Source organism: Amblyraja radiata, chromosome 7 (genome assembly GCF_010909765.2).
Source record: "Amblyraja radiata isolate CabotCenter1 chromosome 7, sAmbRad1.1.pri, whole genome shotgun sequence".
Taxonomy (NCBI): Eukaryota; Metazoa; Chordata; class Chondrichthyes; order Rajiformes; family Rajidae; genus Amblyraja; species Amblyraja radiata.
In genome coordinates, this window is record NC_045962.1 from 9,465,655 (window position 1) to 9,486,470 (window position 20,816).

Genomic DNA, 20,816 nt, shown 5'->3' on the forward strand with positions numbered 1-20,816 from the left:
CCCGAAACGGCACCTATTTATTTTCTCCAGAGATGCCGTCTGACCCGCTGAGTTTTGTGTCCATCTTCAGATTAAACCAGCATCTGCAGTTCCTTCCTACACATACTAATGTAGAACAGAAAGAGGCTGTTCAAATTCACAGTTGGTTTCAAAATCCATTTTCGTGGACAAAGCGGTGTCGAGTGTCGTTGATCCAAACATGAAACAAGTCGGCCACTTACCGTGTCGCCAATCTTGAGGCCCCCACATTTTCTGACTCCAGGGCGTGGAACTCCATCCTGGCATATGGCAGTCAGGGAGATGGCGAGGTCATCGGGCTTCTCCCTCACGGTCAGCTCCACCTTCGACCGGATATTCTGCATCAAGACAACACACACCATTCAATAGGATCGAGCACCAGGCGTTTACATTTGGACAGGTACATGGATAGGAAGCTTAGCTTCAGCGTTGACCAGAGATATAGTGTGGAAACAGGCACATTGACAAAAGACACTTGGACAGGTACATGGGCAGCATAGGTTTAGAGGGATATGGGCCAAACGCAGGCAGGTGGGACTGGTGTTGATGGGGGCATGTTGGTCAGCACTGACAAAGTGGGCCGAAGGGCCTGTTTCCGTGCTGTAAGACACTATGATTCTATGAGGAACCTGGACAGGAATGGTTTAGATGGGTATGGGCCAAACGCGGGCAGGTGGGACTAGTGCAGATGGGGTAGCTAGGCCAGGATGGAGAAGATGGGCTGAAGGGCCTGTTTTACACGCTGCATGACTGTCAGGAAATGAAGCAGAAACACAACAAACAGACAATTGGCAAATGGAGACTCAGTTAACCCCTGGCATTCAGTCACTCCTGTTGGCTGTTGGGCCAATGCCAGACATTATTAATTGGTCGCCCGAGGTCAGCTTTAAAATCACTAGATGGAAATACATTACGAGTCCAATTCACATGAGGAAGGATGTAAAAGGTTCCTCAAGAAATATTTAATTTTACACAGGTCCTAAATGAATGCTAATATATCCTCCACAGTTAATCTTTGCATTGTAGCAAATCTACACATCACATTAGCACAAAATGTAGCTCCTAAACTTAAACTGCATGTGGACACACTTAAACAAACTTGTGTGTACAATGAGGAGACTTCTGACCGACATCCACTATAAACTCACTGACTCCCATGGCTATCTAGACCTCACTTCTTCCCACCCTGCTTCCTGTAAGGACTCCGTCCCCTACTCCCAATTCCTCCGTCTACGCCGCATCTGCTCCCAGGATGTGGTGTTCCACATCAGGACATCGGAAATGTCCTCATTCTTCAGGGACAGGGGTTCCCCTCCCCTACTATAGATGAGGCTCTCACCAGGGTCTCTTCAATACCCAGTAACACTGCTCTCTCCCCAACCCCCCACTCGTAACAAGGGCAGAGTCCCCCTAGTCCTCACCTTTCACCCCGCTAGCCGTCACATACAACAAATAGTCCTCCGTCATTTTCGCAACCTCCAACGTGACCCCACCACTCGCCACATCTTCCCATCTCCTCCCGTCTGCCTTCCGCAAAGACCGCTCCCTCCGCAACTCCCTTGTCAATTCTTCCCTTCCCTCCCGTGCCACCCCCTCCCCGGGCACTTTTCCTTGCAACCGCAAGAGATGCTACACTTGTCGCTTTACCTCCCCCCTTGACTCCATTCAAGGACCCAAGCAGCTGTTCCAGGTGCGACAAAGGTTTACCTGCACCTCCTCCAACCTCATCTATTGCATCCGCTGCTCTAGATGTCAGCTGATCTACATCGATGAGACCAAGCGTAGGCTTGGCGATCGTTTCGCCGAACACCTCTGCTCGGTCCACATTAACCAACCTGATCTCCCGATGGCTCAGCAACTCCCCCTCCCATTCCGTATCCGACCTTTCTGAGCTGGGCTTCCTCCATGGCCAGAGCGAGCACCACCGGAAATTGGAGGAGCAGCACCTCATATTCTTGGGCAGTCTGCACCCTAGCGGCATGAACATTGACTTCTCCAATTTCCAGTAGCCCTTGCTGTATCCTCCCCTTCTCAGCTCTCCCTCAGCCCTCTGGCTCCTCCTCTATCTTTCTACTCCCCACCCCCCTCCCCACCCTACATCAGTCTGAAGAAGGGTTTTGGCCCAAAACGTTGCCTATTTCCTTCGCTCCATAGATGCTGCCGCACCCGCTGAGTTTCTCCAGCACTTTTGTCTACCTTCATTGTGTACAATCTCATCTTCACAAGTTCATAAGTTGTAGGTGAAGATTAAGGCCATTCGGCCCATCAAGTCTACTCTGCCATTCAATCATGGCTGATCTATCTTTCCCTCTCAACCCCATTCTCTTGCCTTCTCCCCATAACCTGTGACACCCTAACAATCAAGACCCTATCCATCTCCAATTTTAAAATATCCATTGTCTAGGCCTCCACAGCCGTCTGCGACAATGAATTCCACAGATTCACCACCCTCTGACTAAAGAAATTCCTCCTCATCACCTTTCTAAAGGTACATCCCTTTATTCTGAGGCTGTGACCTCTGGTCCTAGACTCTCCCACCAGTCTTGAACTCAACAGTTTGTTGGCATGTATAGAGATCCCGCCTGATACCTCTGCCTCGCGATGCAACAATACCCGGCAGCATGTTTAGAAAGGGCCTTTTGTTCGACTAAATGCCCTGGTTAGCGTGAAGTACCCAGAAAAACTAAACGCTAATCATCTGGAGAAACACATAGCAGCCAAGAGTCCTTCACATTGATTTATTGTCTCAAGTTTAGATATTTCGTCGCCTGGAGTCGTAATTGTTGTAGATTTAAGTGTGGAGTTGGAATTGTGCAGTGGGTTACAATGGTGTTTGGAATCGGATGTACCATGTTAAGCTGCATTAGAAATGCACTCATCAGGAAGGCTGGCTCTGGGGGGTGAGGGGGGGGGAGGGGAAAGAGTTGTATTCATGGGGTGCATGGGAGGTTGGTCTTGGAGGGGAGGGTGGTACTCAAACAGCAGAGCATCCTGGACAATACAGCTCACCCCCTCCATGACACACTGGTCAACCTGAGGAGCACCTTCAGCAACAGACTGGTTCCACCGATGCAGCACAGAACACCACAGGAGATCCTTCTTCCCTTTGGCTATCAAACTGTACAACTCCTCCCCCTTCTGTCGTGGGGTGGACTGCGGGTCTCCCTTCTCCCCCCCCCCCCCCCCACCTCCCTTCCCCCCCTCTCCACCCCAATCTTTGCACATCCCCCAAGCACTTTAATTCCATGTTTCATGTATTTTAGGACTGTTGGTATATCAATTTCCCTCCTGGGATAAATAAAGTTCTAACGTACACCCTGCTCTCGAGGTGAACACTTTCCACAGTTCCCCTGTAGATATGCCAGGGGCCCACGTCAGAGGCACATCACATCTGGAACACTGCTGGAAATCCTGCCAGACTCACAGCTGGAGAACAGCTGGAGCAGCTGCACTTACAAGTTCCCTCTCGGCAAGACAGCACCTCCTCGCCGCTCCCTCAAGCCAGAGTTGCGTTTAGAGATAAGCATGGAGACAGACCCTTTGGCCCACCAAATCCATGCTGACCAGCCATCACCTGCACACAGGACCTATCCCGCACAAGAGGCATTTAGAGAAAGAAGACAGTTAACCTACGAACCTGCGCGTCTTTGGAGTGTGGGAGGAAACCAGAGCACCCGGAGAAAACCCACGCGGTCACGGGGAGAACGTACAAACTGCACCCGTAGTCAGGATCGAAACAGGGTCACTCACGCTGAGGGGCAGCAACTCTACCGCTGCGCCACCGTGACACCCCCAAAACATTGTAGAAGCTCCTCACCACGAAACGCATGGGAGCGCCATCCCCACAAGAAGCGCGTCTGCTCACACTCTCCCTCGCACAACCCCTCACACACTGCCTCTCATCATCTGTCAACAAGGTAGCATTCTGGTAATGCTCTCCTGCAAAGCCTCCCTGTCCTTCTTCTATCAAGTCTCCCCTCAACCCCCACCATCTCTTTAGTCCCAGGCTGGTGAATCTGTGGAATTGGTTGTGGAGGCCAAGTCAGTGGATATTTTTAAGTTTGAGAAAGATAGATTCTTGATTAGTACGGGTGTCAGAGGTGATGGGGAGAAGGCAGGAGAATGGAGTAAGGAGGGAACGATAAATCGGCCTTGATTGAATGGTGGAGTAGACTTGATGGGCCGAATGGCCTAATTCTACTTCTATCAATTATGACCTTATAATATGCAGGGAATAGAGGGATATGGATCACATGCAGACAGAGGAGATTAACTTGGCATCATGTTCAACATGTACATTGCAGGCCGAATAGCCTGTTCCTGATCTGTACTGAAGATGGACACGAATAGCTGGAGTAACTCAGCGGGTCAGGCAGCATCTCTGGAGAAAAGGAAGAGGTGGCATATCAGGCTATCGATCCTGATCTGTACTGTAGTGCGCTGTGCAAGGCCCACATTAATCCCAGCAGAACCATGCGTTATTTGTGACATTGCCTCTCTGCTACATTTCCTCTGTATTCTGTTGCTGGACATTAAAGTGACTTGGATGACGCCTGCTCCTGCACCACACCACGGCCACAGACAGAGAGGGCCGTTCTCGTGGGAAGGAGGAGGATTCAGAGGTCAAGTCCAGAGTCCTTCGGTGAGAAATGTACTCAAACCCATTCATCTCTCTTAAGAGGCTAAAATAAGCAGCGGGCGTGGAGATGTGGCTTCCTGAGGGAAGTCAGTGTCTTTAGCTTTCCCTTGGACCTACGCCACATCGATCAGCTCTCGGCTGCACCAGAGAGTTTCCACACAGGGCCTCTCTCGCAGGGACAATTGTTTATTTTAACACCACAGCACTAACAGAGAGCAGATGGCAGAGCAAGCTTACTTATTTGTTGACAGTAAAACTATTACAGATACACACAACCTCACACAGGTTATTGTGGCACGGCGGAACTCATGAATGACCTCAAGTATAGATTTTAGAGACACAGTGTGGAAACAGGCCCTTCAGCCCACCGAGTCCGTGCCGACCAGCGATCACCCAGTACACTAGCACTATCTGACACACTCGGGACAATTTACAATTCACAGAAGCCAATTAACCAACAAATCTGTATGTTTTCAGAATGTGGGAGGAAACCAGAGCACCCGGGAACATACAATCTCCGTACAGGGCAGTACGGTGGTGCAGCGATAGAGTTGCTGCCTTACAATGCCAGAGACCCAGGTTTGATCCTGACTACAGATGCTGTCTATACAGTGTTTGCACGTTCTCCCTGTTACCGTGTGGGTTTTCTCCAGGTACTCCGGTTTCCTCACATATCTCTCCTCGAACAAAGCACAGAGTGCAAGAGGAACTCAGCAGGTCAGGCAGCATCTTTTCCAGAGGGTGGTGAATCTGTGGAATTCATTGCCACAGACGGCTGTGGAGGCCATCTTTGATTATTTTTAAGGCGGAGATTGATAGATACTTGATTGGTAAGGATGTCAGGCGTTATGGGGAGAAGGCAGGAGAATGGGGTTGAGAGGGAAAGATAGATCAGCCACGGCGGAGTAACTCAATGGGCCGAATGGCCTATTTCTGCTCCTATGACCTATCTGTGGAGAGAATGGACAGGCGATATTTCAGGTCGGATCTGAAAAAGAGTGCTGACCCAAAACGTTGTCTGTCCATTCCCTCCACAGACACTGCCTGACCCACTGAGTTCCTCCAGCACCTTGCATTTTGCTATCTTTTGCCATCACGGTTCACCACACCAACATGGGCTGGCAACAGACTTGAGCAAGGCAAGACCAGAGCTGCACCACCCAGCCTTGTGCACGCCTCTACTTCCATAGAAGGCTTAGGAAGTTCGGCATGTCCGCAACAACTCTCACCAGATGCGCTGTCGAAAGCATTTTACCGGGATGCGTCACAGCTTGGTTTGGGAACAGCTCCATCCAAGACCGCAGGAAATTGCAGCGAATTGTGGACGCAGCCCAGACCATCACACAAACCAACCTCCCTTCCATTGACTCCATTTATACCTCACGCTGCCAGCAGCATAATCGCACCCTGGCCACTCTCTCTTCTCCCCTCTCATGCTAGGTAGAAATACATAAGTGTAAAAACACACACCTCCATATTCAGGGACAGTTTCTTCCCAGCTGTCATCAGGCATCTGAACCATCCTATCAACAACTAGAGAGCAGTCCTACCATCTACCTCATAGACCTTTGAACTTTAATCAGACTTTACCTTGCACTAAACGTTATTCCCTTTATCCTGTATCTGTACACTGTGGACGGCTTGATTGTAATCGTGTATAGATTTTCTGCTGACAGGATAGAACGCAACAATAATCTTTTCACTGTTCCTTGGTGCAGTGACAATAATAAACCAGACTAGACTAAACGACCAAGCCTCACAGGTGCAGGGAGGGCGTGAAACTTCATCTTCTGCTGCGGAGGATCCTCTACAAGGTGGTCGCCCTCACAGACCACCCCTGCTTCGGAGGGGTCAGTGTGGGAATGTGAAGGAGAATTAAAGTGTCCAGCAACCGGGAGATCAGGTTGGTTTAAGGCGGGCTGAGCGAAGGTGTTCCGCGAAACGATCGCCCCATGTTCAAGTATGGAACATCTCATCGTGGGCGCAGATTCGGTGTAGACGGAGGAATTGGGAGTAGGAGATAGAATCTTTGCAGGAAGCAGGGTTGGAAGAAGTGTAGTCGAGATAGTTGTGGGAGTCAGTGGGTTTGTAATAGACGGCAGTGGGTTTGTAATAGACGGCAGTCAATAGTCTATTTCCAGTCATGGAAACTGTGAGATCAAGAAACGGGAGGGAGGTGTCGGAGATGGTCCAAGGATCACTGCAGATGCTGGTTTATACCAAAGACAGACACAAAGTACTGGAGTAACTCAGTGGGTCAGCATCTCTGGAGAAAAGCAATAGGTGATGTTTTGGGTCAGAATCCATCTTCGGACTGAAAGTAGAGGGTCTGTCACTCCCATTTGCAGGACTGCGATAAAAAGATGATTGTTTTTTGCTGGGTCAATCATCTTTCACAAATTCCAAGCACCGAGTCTTGGCAGAAAGAACGTCCGTTTCACTCTGGGTCACAGTAGCTCCTGGATCTGTTTATAGAAGTGAGCAGCTTGGCAAGATGGATTTCCATGTATTTATATCCTTCTCTATGCCATTTCAGTACGTGCCACACCACCAGACAACACGCCACCTCTGACTGCAGTCACTGGTGCAGCATATGAGGTGCAGCATTCAATTTTCAAAGTCAGGTCCCACAGCAGAGGTGGCACAGTGGCGCAGCGGTAGAGTTGCAGCCTCACAGCGCCGGAGACCCTGGTTCCATCCTGACCACGGGTGCTGGCTGTGCGGAGCTTGTACGTTCTCCCCATAACCTCATGGGTTTTCTCCGGCTGCTCCAGTTTCCTCCCACATCCCAAAGACGTGCAGGTTTGTACGTAAATTGGCTTCTGTAAATTGTCCCTCGTGTGTGTAGGATAGAACTAGTGTGAGCGGAGCTGACTCGGTAGGTCGAAGGGCCTGTTTCCACCCTGTATCTCTGCACTAAACTAAACATAGCAGAGAAATGCTTTGTAAATAATGTTTGAGAGATGGTGTCCGAAACTTTTCACAGACTGAAGATACTTGTAATTATGAGAATAGTTACAAATTTCTCATTGTCACTGAGAGCCATATTTGTTTTTGTCAGAACAGTGTTAGAATGTAGTTGAAAAGCCATGAATCTCTGATCACGATAAAAGGGCACGGCAAATGGAGATTCTGATGAAGCAGCAGCTCCTGCCCACAGCTAAGTCCTCTCACTTACTACAGAGGCAGAGATAGAAACAGAGAAACATAGAAAATAGGTGCAGGAGTAGGCAATTCGGGCCTTGGAGCCAGCACCGCCATTCAATATGATCATGGCTGATCATCCAAAATCAGTACCCCGCTCCTGCTTTCTCCCCATATCCCTTAATTCCTTTTGCCCTAAGAGCTAAATCTAAAGGGCCTGTCCCACTGTACGAGCTAATTCAAGAGTTCTCCCGAGTTTCCCCCCGATTCGAACTCGGAGAATTACGGTAATAGCCGCTCGTAGGTACTCGGGGCTCTCGTGAACATTTTTCAACATGTTGAAAAATCTTCACCAGTCTTCACAAGCTTACCGTGTTTCGCGAGTACCTGCCGTTAGCGTTAAGAGCCTCTAAGAGATGTCCCGAGCTCCGACGTACCCGCTACGTACATTCTACGTGCTTCCACGAGTTCGATTTTTTTTAAAACTCGGGAGAGCACTTGGGTGAACTCGTACAGTGGGACAGACCCGCAACTCTCTCTTGAATACATCCAGTGAATTGGCCTCCACTGCCTTCTGTGGCAGAGAATTCCGCAGATTCACAGCTCTCTGGGTGAAAAGGTTTTTCCTCATCTCAGTCCGAAATGGCCTACCCCTTAATCTTAAACTGTGACCTCTGGCTCTGGACTCCCCCAACATGGGGAACTTTTTCCCTGCAGAGTCTCATTCACAGATCAGAGTCTTGTTCAGAACTGGAAGGTCACTTTCAAGTCAGTTACACTAAACTGGATTAGTGGCACCAATCCGACTTTTGTCATCTGGTGACAAGTCAGTCCAGCATCTTTAGGTTAGGAAAATAACATTACATTTATTATTTTAAAATGATATTAAAATAATACCAACTTTCATACAGTCTTTACATGGGCGAGGAGATTTAGTTGACGATTTATTAATAAAGATGAAATCATTCAAATTTTAACTCTAGAACAGTCAAAGTAAAAGCAATCCTGTTTGTAGTGTAGGAAGGAACTGCAGATGCTGGTTTACACCGAAGGCAGACACAAAATGCTGTTGGAACTCAGCGGGACAAAACTCATTATTAACTCATCTCTGGAGAGAAGGAATGGGTGCGTTTCGGATCGAGACGGCTCAGTCTGAAGAAGGGTCTCGACCCGAAATGTCACCCATTCCTTCTATCTAGAGATGCTGCCTGTCCCGCTGAGTTACTCCAGCATTTTGTGTCTATTAACCCTGTTCAAAGATCCACAGAGGTTCACTTGAGAAATGGCAAATCATTGCCTTCACAAAGTTCCAGCATTTATCCCGCAGTTCTAACATAATGATTAGCATGGCATGCTACCCAACCGTTAAATATTAAAGTCAACTCACACTGTAGGCATTGACAATCAGCTGGATGATATTCTTCGAATCCCTGTCAAGAATTTCCACGGTTGTTCCAGGAATCAAGCTAGTCAGATTCTTCAGAAATAGAAACGGGTTTAAACATATTGCAACAACGGTTTGTAAGAACATCTTGGGATAGTGAAGCAAAAGGAGCAAGAGATACCCGTTACCTTGTAGAGGATGTAGTGGGACTGAGTCACGGCAAATATCAAATTCATATTGTTCTCAGTCAGCTTCTCTCCCAGAAGTGCCAGTGATGGATAATCCTAGAGCAAAATAAGAGAGTGGTGAGTAATTGTGGGCCCCGTATCTGAGGAAGGATGTGCTGGCATTGGAGAGGGTCCACGGGACGTTTATAGACAATAGACAATAGGTGCAGGAGTAGGCCATTCGGCCCTTCGAGCCAACACCGCCCTTCAATCTGATCATGGCTGATCATCCCCAATCAGTACCCTATTCCAGCTTTCTCCCCATATCCCCTGACTCCCCTATTTTACGAGAATGATCCCGGGAATGATTGGGTTAACATACGATGAGCGTTTGACGGCACTGTGCCTGTACTCGTTGGAGTTTAGAAGGATGAGGGGGTACCTCATTGAAACTTACTGATTAGTGAAAGGCCTGGATAGAGTGAATGTGGAGAGGATATTTCCACTAGTGGGAGAGTCGAGAGCCAGAGGCCATCGCCACAAAATAAAAGGATCGTTCCTTTAGAAAAGAGATGAGGAGGAATTTATTTAGTCAGAGGGTATTGATCTGTGGAATTCATTTCCACACAAGGCTGTGGAGGCCAAGCCAATGGATAGTTTTATGGCAGAGATGGATAGATTCTTGATTATTATTGGAGTCAGGGGTTATGGAACACATTGACAGGGTGGTGGTGGAGGCAGATATGATGGTGGCATTTAAGAGGTGTTTAGATAGGCATATGGATGTCAGGGAAAAGAGGGACATGGATCATGTATTGGCCGATGAGATGAATTTAACGACATCATGTTAGGCACAAACATTGTGGGCCCATTCCTCCACTGTACTGTTCTATGCTCTACGAGATGTCAAAGGATTAGTGACTACCTGGTTCAAGAAAGGGTGCAAGAACTCCCAGGCTGCATGTTTCATATCGAAGGTGGGGAAACCTTAGCAACAATATTCAGGAACAATAAATGAACATAAGACAGAACAGGAACTATTTGCATTTGTATTTTCTCTTTCGGATTATGTATGTCTGATATTTAACTTGTATGCTGTTCCTTCCATGAGAATAACACCACTTCTTATTAAGCTGCCTGTTGGTTATATACAATTAGTTTTATGTCTGGTTTATTGTATTCTTCCTTCTCTGTACATGGCCAGTTTTTAAATGCTGCTGCATTGCATCTTTTTCAGTTTAGAGATACAGCATAGAAACAGGCCCTTCGGCCCACCGGGTCTGCGCCGACCAGCGATCCCCGCACATCAACACCATCCTACAGCCACTAGGGGCAATTTTACATTTACCAAGCCAATTAACCTACACACCTTTACGTCTTTGGAGTGTGGGAGGAAACCGAAGATCTCGGAGAAAACCCACGCAGGTCACGGGGAGAACGTACAAACTCCATACAGACAGCACCTGTAGTCGGGATGGAACCCGGGTCTCCGGCGCTGCATGCGCTGTAAGGCAGCAACTCTACCGCTGCACCACCATGCTGCCCTTTTCCCTTGGTTCACTATGTCACAATCCCACCTCAAAGTGAACAGCAAGATTCAGAAACAGAGTGAAGAGTCCCGACTCGAAACGTCACCTATCCATGTTCTCGAGAGATGTTGCCTGAGCCGCTGAGTTACTCCAGTATTTTGTGTATGTCTTCAGAATCAAACACAACCACCCTGTGAGTCATTACAATGTCACCACAAATTGGGCTATATCCATGACCATTCAAATATTTTCCAATGATACTAGAGACAAAATTTTAACATGGCATAATGCCTATACAAACCTACACACCTGGTGCAAGGCACTGGTGCATCTTAGCAATGGAACAATATTCTATAAAGATGGTAGAACTCAGTTGAAAGTAACACCTTCATCTTGGAAGATAGACACAAAATGCCAGAGTAACTCAACGGGACAAGCAGCATGTCTGGAGAGAAGCAATGGGTGATGTTTTGGGTCGAGATCCTTCTTTAGAAAGTTAAGTAGGAGGGCAGCTGAAACGTCACTCATTCCTTCTCTCCAGAGATGCTGCCTGTCCCGCTGAGTTACTCCAGCATTTTGTGTCTATCTTCCGTGCAAACCAGCATCTGCAGTTCTTTCCTACACCGTTAGCTTGGAGCCTTTTATGCCACTTGATCATTTAAGGCCCTGTCCCACTTGGCCGTCAGTTGCGCCTCATTTACCCGTCATATATAAAATAGGTCGACGCGTCGTGCTGTGCGACGTCGCGCGCAAATCACGCGTCAGCACAGCCGTCTGGTGCGAGTGACGTCATTAGAATACCCTGCGGACCGCGGCAGGACATTGACGCACGGTGACGTAACCATGCGTCACCACGTGATACATGTGAGACGTCGGGACGCCAGCGTACGACACCAATGCGTCAGCGTGTGTACGCGATATGTCACGCAGGTGGCGCGCGAGGATTTAGTTCCTGTACTAAATCCTGGAGCGCCGCACGATATCGCACGCCACCGCATATGATTCCACGCCTCAGCATGCGCAACGCATGCGTACCCCACGCGTCGACCTAATTTACATATAACGCGTAAATGAGGCACAAATGACGGCCAAGTGGGACAGGCCCTTTACTCTTCAAAATGCTGAACCTTTCTTTATGTGTCACTCCGTACAAATTACATACACTTTAAACTATAATATATCTGTTTTTTATGTATCTGGTATTCCCATGCAACTGGCAAATGTTTACTTCATTAGCTCCCCCCCCAAAGAAAATGGAGGTTTTAAATAACATCAAAGCAAAATGTAATCGGTCGCAAGTAGCAGAATGTTAATTCAATATCTTACATGTAACTTTACAGATTATACTGGACGATGCCTTTGTGGTGCTGGACAGGAAACAATGCAGGAAGGTTAAAGGACCCCTTCCACGCCATTTAAACATCAGGGCTACAGGGTTACACACTCAACAGCAGCTAAAGTTTAAGGGGAAGGACTTCATTTGGACATGGAGAAAATAAGTCAATTTAAAATTGGTCTGAATTTGTTAATATTCCTACAAAACTTTAGTATCATTCAAATAAAAAGCTCCCGTAAACGCTCAATGCCACGTTAAAATCTTAACAAACTCACGTGATGCACCTCTCGTGCATGGACACAGCTCACTAATCTAAACACCACCTCCCATCCTGCAGCACTCATCACCAAGGGGAACAAGGCCAGCAACATAATCAAGGACCCCCCCACCCCGGTCATTCCCTCCACACCTCACGCTGCCTCGGCAAGGCCAGCAGCATAATCAAGGCTCAGTCTCACCCCAGTCACTCCCTCGTCTCCCCTCTCCCATCAGGCAAGAGGTACAGAAGTGTGAACATGCACACCTCCAGATTCACAGACAGTTTCTTCCCAGCTGTTATCAGGCAACTGAACCATCCTATCACCAACTAGAGAGCGGACCTGACCTCCCATTTACCTCATTGGTGACCCTTGCACTATCTATAATCAGACTTTACCTTGCACTCAGACTATTCCTTTTATCCTGTAACTGTACACTGTGGGCGGCTTGACTGTAAAGTCTTTCAGCTGTTCCTGAAACAGTCCCTGAAGCTGGAGGTGTGTGTGTTTTCACACTTGTGTATCTCTTGCCTGATGGAAGAGGGGAGAAGAGGGAATGTCCGGGGTGAGACTGGTCCTTGATTATGCTGGTAACCTTGCCGAGGCAGCGTGAAGTGTAGCAGGAGTCGAGGGAAGTTATGTAGCAGGTGCAGCAGAGGGAATAGAAGCTCCGTGATGCTGAACGGTGACTGTATTGCATTGGGGGGGGCGGTCAGTGTTGTGATCTCACCATCTGTGTGGAATAGTCGTACTCGTTGAGTTCATCCAGGTGACACTGCCCATCATTGGGCTGAACCAGACCGCCGAGCTTGCCGTCCAATGCAATGTGCGGCACATCGTCTGTGGTGAACACCAGCAGGTGGGAAGCCTCCTTCCGCCAGCCGATCTTCTCCTTTGGAAAAAAACATAAAGGTCACGCGTGTATGAGTGACTTTTAAATCATGCCTTCCTGTAAATATAAGATGTTCACGATCACTGTAGCAAACTGATATGGTGTTTGGCTGAGGGATGATCTTATAGAGGTGTTCTCATAGTTTTATATTAGTCAAGATAATTTTATAGTTGGCGGCACGGTGGCATAGCGGGAGAGTTGCTGCCTCACAGCGCCAGAGACCCGGGTTTGGTCCAGACCACAGATGCTGTCTGTATGGAGTTTGTACGTTCTCCCCGTGACCGGCAGGATTTTTTTCCTGGAGCTCCCGATTTCCTCCCACACTCCAAAGACGTACATGTTTGAAGGTTAATTGGCTTGCTATAATTGTAAATTGTCCCTGGTGTGTGTAGGATAGTATTAATGTGTGCGGATCGCTGGTCGGCACGGACTCGGTGGGCCGAAGGGCCTGTTTCCGCGCTGTATAATATAATAATAATAATAATAATAATAATAATATTTTGTTTATAGGGACAGTGCATATTAATGAACATTTTGCATGTAAATATGCGAGATTGTAGCCAATCAGTAGCTAATTTCCGTCTCTAGTCCCAGGCAAAGGTAGGTGAAGTGTCTTGCCCAAGGACACAACGACAGTACACACTCCAAGCAGGATTCGAACCGGCCACCTTCAGGTTGCCAGCCGAACACTTAGCCCATTGTGCCATCTCTCCTCTAAACTAAACGAAAGGTGCATAAAACCACGAGGGGAATAGATAGGGTGAATGTACAGAGTCTTTTACCAGGGGAAGGGAATCGAGAAGCAGAGGGCTTAGGTTGGAGGTCACATGGGAAAGGGCACCGTATCTCACCTTACAGACGACCGCCTGCAGTATCGCATCAAAGCCACCCTCTGGGGCATCCCGATTACGCGACACCATTTGCTTCTGAACCTCTGCGTTGAACTTGTCTGACTTTTCCGTCAAGGAGAGCAGGTGCCTGAAGCCGAAGGATGGCACGCATTGTGGAAACAGCTTGTACCTGCAGGGGGAAGTCAGGACATTAGCAAAGGACAGACACTCCATTCACTGTCACAACTCTGCTTGCTGCTGCACACCCCGCACAGAATGGGCGTTTATATTAGAACTGTATCAATGGACATCAGATTGTCCTGCAGTTCTTCCACAGTCAGTCCTACAGCAGGCTTATCATATTGAAAAGGTACATTCATACTCTCAATATTTATGACTGGTGACAAAATTAGGTCGACCAGAATTTAAATAGTTAATGGGGAAAATACAGATACAACTATTTTCCTTATTCCGAAGATAGACACAAAATGCTAGAGGCCTGTCTTCGGTGTAAACCAGCATCTGCAGTTCCTTCCTACACATTCCCTTTAAGGGCCTGTCCCACTTACGCAATTTTTTCGGCTACTGCCGGCACCCGTCAGTCACAGTAGGTGGCCGAAAATGTTCAACATGTTGAAAATCCAGCGGCGAGCAGAAAAAGGTACGACTCTTTAGGCGACTACTCACGACCATACAAGCGTCACCCCGTGACATGTTGCAAATTTTCGGCCACCTGCTGCGACTATGACGGGTGCCGGCAAGTCGCCAAAAAAATGGTGTCAGTGGGACAGGCCCTTTATTCTTCTCTATTTAACTTTGGTCTTCACTGAAATAAACTTCACTTGAAATGGATGCCTTTAAAACACAAAGAGAAAATGCTGGAAATAGTTTGTTTCTCTCTACAGAGATCCAGTGGCATTCTGAGCTATCCCATCAGACAATTCAGAGACGGACGTCACGGCGACGCAGCGGTAGACCAGCTGCCTCACGGCACCAGAGACCCCGGTTCGATCCTGACTATGGGTGCTGCCTGTGTGGAGTTTGTACGTTCTCCCCGTGACCTGCGTGGGTTTCCGCCAGGTGCTCCGGTTTCCTCCCACATTCCAATGTCATGCAGGTGTACAGGTTAATTGGCTCCCATAAATTGTCCCTAGTGTGTAGGATAGTGTTGGTGTACGGGGTTGTCACTGGTTGGCGTTGTCTTGGTGAGCCGGAGGGCCTGTTTCCGCGCTGTATCTCTAAAGTCTAAAGGAAAGTGGGAAGCTATGGAGGAGGGACTGCCCTATGCCACACTGCCCGGCTCACACTGTGAAGCTGAGGTTATCCATGACTTCCATCTCCCACTCAGGCATTCTGGATCCAACCTCACACGGCCCAGAAAGCCCAACCATTTTATACAAATGGCATTCTTGGCATTCCTTCTCGTGTTACTTCAGCTTTCCAGCATCACAGTGCATTCCTTCTGCTTCACTTTGCATGGCATCTATTTTTAAGCACACAATCTTTCCTTTGTCTCCATCTTTGAGTATTTTCCCCGACGCACGAGCCTTGCATCCCTCTCAACACTGCCCCTCACCCTTGCCCACGGTGAAGGCCACGGTGTCCTGGGCAACGCTGGGGCAAGGTGGTTCAGCTAGAGAAGATCCCACTGCTGCCTGTGATCACCTTCCTACCCCCGGCAACAACCGGGCCAGTGGCTGCCGACCCAGTGACAGGGCAGGCCATCCTTACCACAGAGCAAGGGTTCCCAACCTGGGGTAAATTTCGTCTACCCAGGGGGTAAATTTGTTGATTCTGGTTTTGTACACATTTTTTCTCATTGACTGACTGTGTGTGGTTCTGGTGTTCCAGTATCTGTTCATCATTAGTTGTTCATAACTAATGGCCCTGTCCCACTGTACGAGTTCACCCAAGAGCTCTCCCGAGTTTTAAAAAAAAATCAAACTCGTGGTAAGTACGTAGAACGTACGTAGCGGGTACGTCGGAGCTCGGGGACTTCATTTAGCGGCTCGTAACGCTAACGGCAGGTACTCGGGAAAGGCGGTAAGCTCGGGAAGACTCGTGAAGATTTTTCAACATGTTGAAAAATGTCCACGAGAGCCCAGAGTACCTACGAGCGGCTATTACCGTAAATCTCCGAGTTCGAATTAGGGGAAACTCGGGAGAACTCTTGAATTAGCTCGTACAGTGGGACAGCCCCATTAGTGAAATAACATTGTTAGTTGCTATTAAAGTTGCCAGGGGTAAACAGGACGAAAAAGTTTGGCAACCCTTGCCATAGAGACATACAGCATGGAAACAAGCCCATTGGCTCAACTCCTCCGTGCCGATCACGATGCCTCTTCTACACTAGTCCCACCTGCCCATGTTTGGCCCATAACCCTCTACACCTTTCCTATCCACATACCGACCCAAGTGTTTTTTAAATGCTGTTATAGTACCTGCCTCAACTACCTCCTCTGGCAGCATTCCAGACACCTACCACCCTCTCGGTGGAAAAAGCTGCCCCTCAGGTTCCTACGAAATCTTTTCCCTCTCACCTTAAACCTACGTCCTCTGGTTCCTGTTTTCTCTACTCTGGGTAAAAGATTCTGTGCATACACCCAAGTCAAGTCAAGTCAAGTCAAGAGAGTTTATTGTCATGAATCACAGATAGGACAATGAAATTCTTGCTTGCTGCAGCACAACACAGTATTATAAACAAAAATGCAGAACAGTTCAGTTCAATATACACATAAATAAACAGATAAAGTGCAATAGGCTGTTACAGTTCAGAGTCTGTGTTCAAAAGGGAACTGCAGATGCCGGAATATCGAAGGTACACAAAATTGCTGGGGAAACTCAGCGGGTGCAGCAGCATCTATGGAGCGAAGGAAATAGGCGACGTTTCGGGCCGAAACCCTTCTTCAGACAGTTCAGAGTCTGTTTGTTGGCGAGGTTAATTGCCTGATGGCTGTGGGGAAGGATCAATTCCAAATTCACCCAATCTATTCCAGAACGAGAAGCACAAAGAACGAGGGATGTCGGTTAATACACAAAAGGACATAAAGAGCTGGAGTAACTCAACAGGTTAGCAGCAGCTCTGGAGATCATGGATGGGTGACATCTTCATAAGTTATAGGAGCAGATTTAGGCCATTCGGCCCATCAAATCCTCTCTGCCATTCAATCATGGCTGATCAATCTTCCCCTCAACCCCATGCTCCTGCTTTATCCCCATACCCCCATGACACCCATACTAATAATCTGTTCATCTCCGCATTAAAAATATCCGTTGACGTGGCCTCCACAGCCGTCTGTGGCAATGAATTCCACAGATTCACGCTCTGGATCAAGAAAACATCTTATCAACCATAAGTTACATTTTCAGCAGAGAACTAATAACCAAAGATAGACACAAAGATCTGGAGTAAATCATCTCTGAGTTACTGAATTCTGAGAGGCAGCATCTCTGGAGAGAAGGAATGGGTGACGTTTCAGGTCAAGACCCTTCTTAAGACCAAATAACTAATAACCAAACATTGTGTGCACATTTAATGCAGACTTATGGTACAATGGAACTTTTGCCACAGTAAGGGGACTGAAGTATATTGAACAGAGCATCTCTAAAAGATGTGCTTTCAATTACTGGGTTAGATGACAAGTAATGCCAGAATTCTGGCCAAGCCACACCATCTTGAGTGCTTTCAACAAATACTTTAGTTATTTGATTTTTAAATTACACAGAATCAATGCAGAATACACTGAGACAATAAGAAGGGGGAGGAAGGAGAAACCACATGTGAATCCTAAACTAAATGACCCGAAGGAAACATTTTCAATTCAAATAAATGTCTTCTTATTAAAACCACATTGTTCATAATTCTAGCTCCTTTAACAATTTTCTTCTGGAAAAAACCCCAGATGCTTGTTAAAGCCGAGAGTCTTAAGATAGCTGGCTACGTCAGCAATCCCAAATATTAGTGACTATATTCAAATGTCCTCACCACGTCTATATTTAGCGGTGTTATTAATGAATCATGGTCATTACGTTCGAGAAGCAGAATTAGGCCATTTGGCTCATCAAGTCTACTCCGCCATTCAACCATAGCTGATCTACCTCTCCCCTTCAACCCCATTCTCCTGCCCTCTCCTCATAACCCCCGACACCTGTACTAATCAAGGATCGATCTATCTCTGCCTTAAAAATATCCATTGACAGCCGTCTGTGACAATGAATTCCACGGATTCACCACCCTCCGAGTGGAGATATTCCTCCTCATCTCCTCCAACTTGCACCTCCTCCAACCTCATCTACTGTATCCCCTGTTCTAAGTGTAGACTCGTATATATCGCCGAGACCAAGCACAGATTAGGTCTTCGTTTCACCTTCACTCAGTCCGCCTGGGCCCACATGATCTCCCATTAGCTAAACACTTTAACTACCCCTTCCATTCCCACACTGACCTTTCTGTCCTGGGCCTCCTCCACTGTCAGAGTGAGGCCAAATGAAAATTGGATGGACAGCACCTCATATTTTGATTGGGCAGCTTATACCCCAGCTGTATGAATATTGATTTCTCTAACTTCAAGTAACCCTTGCCTTCCCTCTCTCTCTCTCTCTCTCTCTCTCTCTCTGTCCCTCCCCTACCCTAGTTCTCCGACTAGTTTCACTGTCTTCCTGATTATTTTTACAGTTTGTATATCTCGTTGTCACCTTCCCTTCAGCCAACAATGAACCATTCGATATTTCCTTGATCATCATCTGCTTTGATCTGTCAATTCTGAAAACATTGCTCGTCTGTCTTTAAAATGCAACTAACCAGGACAGAGATGGAAGCAAAAAAGGATTATGGATTTGGAGCAACTTAATATTACAGTGCAGACAACAAAAGAAAATTGGGAAAAGTAAGAAAAACAAAGAGCACAAAGTGATAATAGAGAGAAAACTACTATCAGATATTTATCACAGAACATAGAAACGCAAATTTCAGGAACAAAGCACTGTATACTTTTTCATTGCAAGGCACAGGATTCAAACAGGCACTTTGCCCACCCAGTCCACGCTGGCCATTGATCACCCATTCACACTGGTTCTATATTTTCACTTTCTCATCCACTCCCTGCGCACCAGGGGCAAGTTACAGAGGGCCAATTGACCTACAAACCCGCACGACTTTGGGCTGTGGCAGGAAACCAGAGCACCTGTAGGAAACCCACGAGGTCACAGGGAGAACATGCAGACTCCACACAGACAGGCACCCGAGAGCAGGATCGAACCGGGTCTCTGGCGCTGTGAGCCACTTCACTGGCCGTCCTCACTGGCCGGCAATTCTAGCAATCATGGTGCCATCTGCAAACTTAGCAACAACCCCATCGACATTTAAGTCCAAGTCATTTATATATATCACAAACAAAAGACACGTTTAATTATCTATTCCAGGTGAAATGGAAATAAAGATATATGACAGAACAAGTCCTTATTAATCATTTACTGTCACATGAATGTGTTCTTGATTAGTCAGGGTGTCAAGGGTTATGGGGAGAAGGCAGGAGATTGGGGTTGAGAGGGAGAGATTGATCAGCCATGATTGAATAGCGGAGTAGACTTGATGGGCCGAATGGCCTAATTCTGCTCCTGGAACTTATGAACCAGGATATCAAACAAAACTGCGCTGCCAGCTGATTGGAACTGAGGGAAAGGAACATTTGCTGAATGAAAATGCCAGAAGCTGCTTCACTGAGCAGAGAACATTTTGAAAAAGAGCTTATTGTTTGTGGAGTTTCTGCTTCCACTGCCTCTGATTAACTGCTCGCTGTTGGATTTGTGGGTAACCAAGCTGGCTACCCAACGGATTTATCTGGTAAACCACAAGATACTAAAAAAGGAAATATATGGGAAACCCAACCCCAAAACAGTCTATGAAAGTATTTCATTAGGTTTACATAAGTTGATTCTAAAAATATCTAACCTCTGAAGCTTTGTGTTTCAGAATTGAAACAAGAGTAAACCAATAAAGAACAATGAATACTCAGACTCTGCAGGTTTACGGCAAACAATGCAAATGTTGAAGAAAATATAAAGGAAAAACTATCGTCTATTACTAAAATAGAGAATTTAACGAACAATTAATTCTCATGCTAATTTAGATACTTAAATTTAGTTTTGTTTAGAAATAACAGCATGGAAACAGGCCCCACGGCCCCCACCAACCATCGATCTGTTCACACTAGTTCTGTTATCCCACTTTCTCATCCACTCCCTACACACTAGGGGCAAATTACAGAGGGCCAATTGGCCTACGAGCCCGCACGTCTTTGGGATGTGGGAGGAAACCAGAGCACCTGGAGGAAACCCACACGGTCACAGGGAGAACGTGCAAACTCCACACAGATAGCAGCCGAGGTCAGGATCGAACTTGGGTCTCTGGTGCTGAGAGGCAGCAGCTCTACCTGCTGCGCCACTGTGCCACCCATTTCATATTTCCATATGGACAATGAGCAAAGATCAGTGTTGCTTCTATCAATGAACACAAACACACACACACACACACGTTATGTGAGGCATTCCCTAGTGATCGGTTTCTGAATGGCACAACACTTCTGCAAAACTGGAGGTCATTCCCCTTACAAATTAAAAAT

The 20,816-nt window shown here is 47.2% G+C and overlaps 1 protein-coding gene across 1 annotated transcript in view; it reads right to left on the reverse strand.

Moving 5' to 3' along the window:
- itgb5 (integrin subunit beta 5) overlaps positions 1–20,816 on the reverse strand; it is a 100,762-nt gene that overhangs the window by 63,919 nt on the left and 16,027 nt on the right. The window contains exons 5-9 of the mRNA XM_033023673.1: positions 14,218–14,386; positions 13,205–13,366; positions 9,374–9,469; positions 9,189–9,278; positions 222–356 (exon numbers count right to left, since the gene is read on the reverse strand). Of these exons, the coding sequence (XP_032879564.1) occupies positions 222–356; positions 9,189–9,278; positions 9,374–9,469; positions 13,205–13,366; positions 14,218–14,386 (652 nt within the window). The remainder of the gene's footprint in view (positions 1–221; positions 357–9,188; positions 9,279–9,373; positions 9,470–13,204; positions 13,367–14,217; positions 14,387–20,816) is intronic.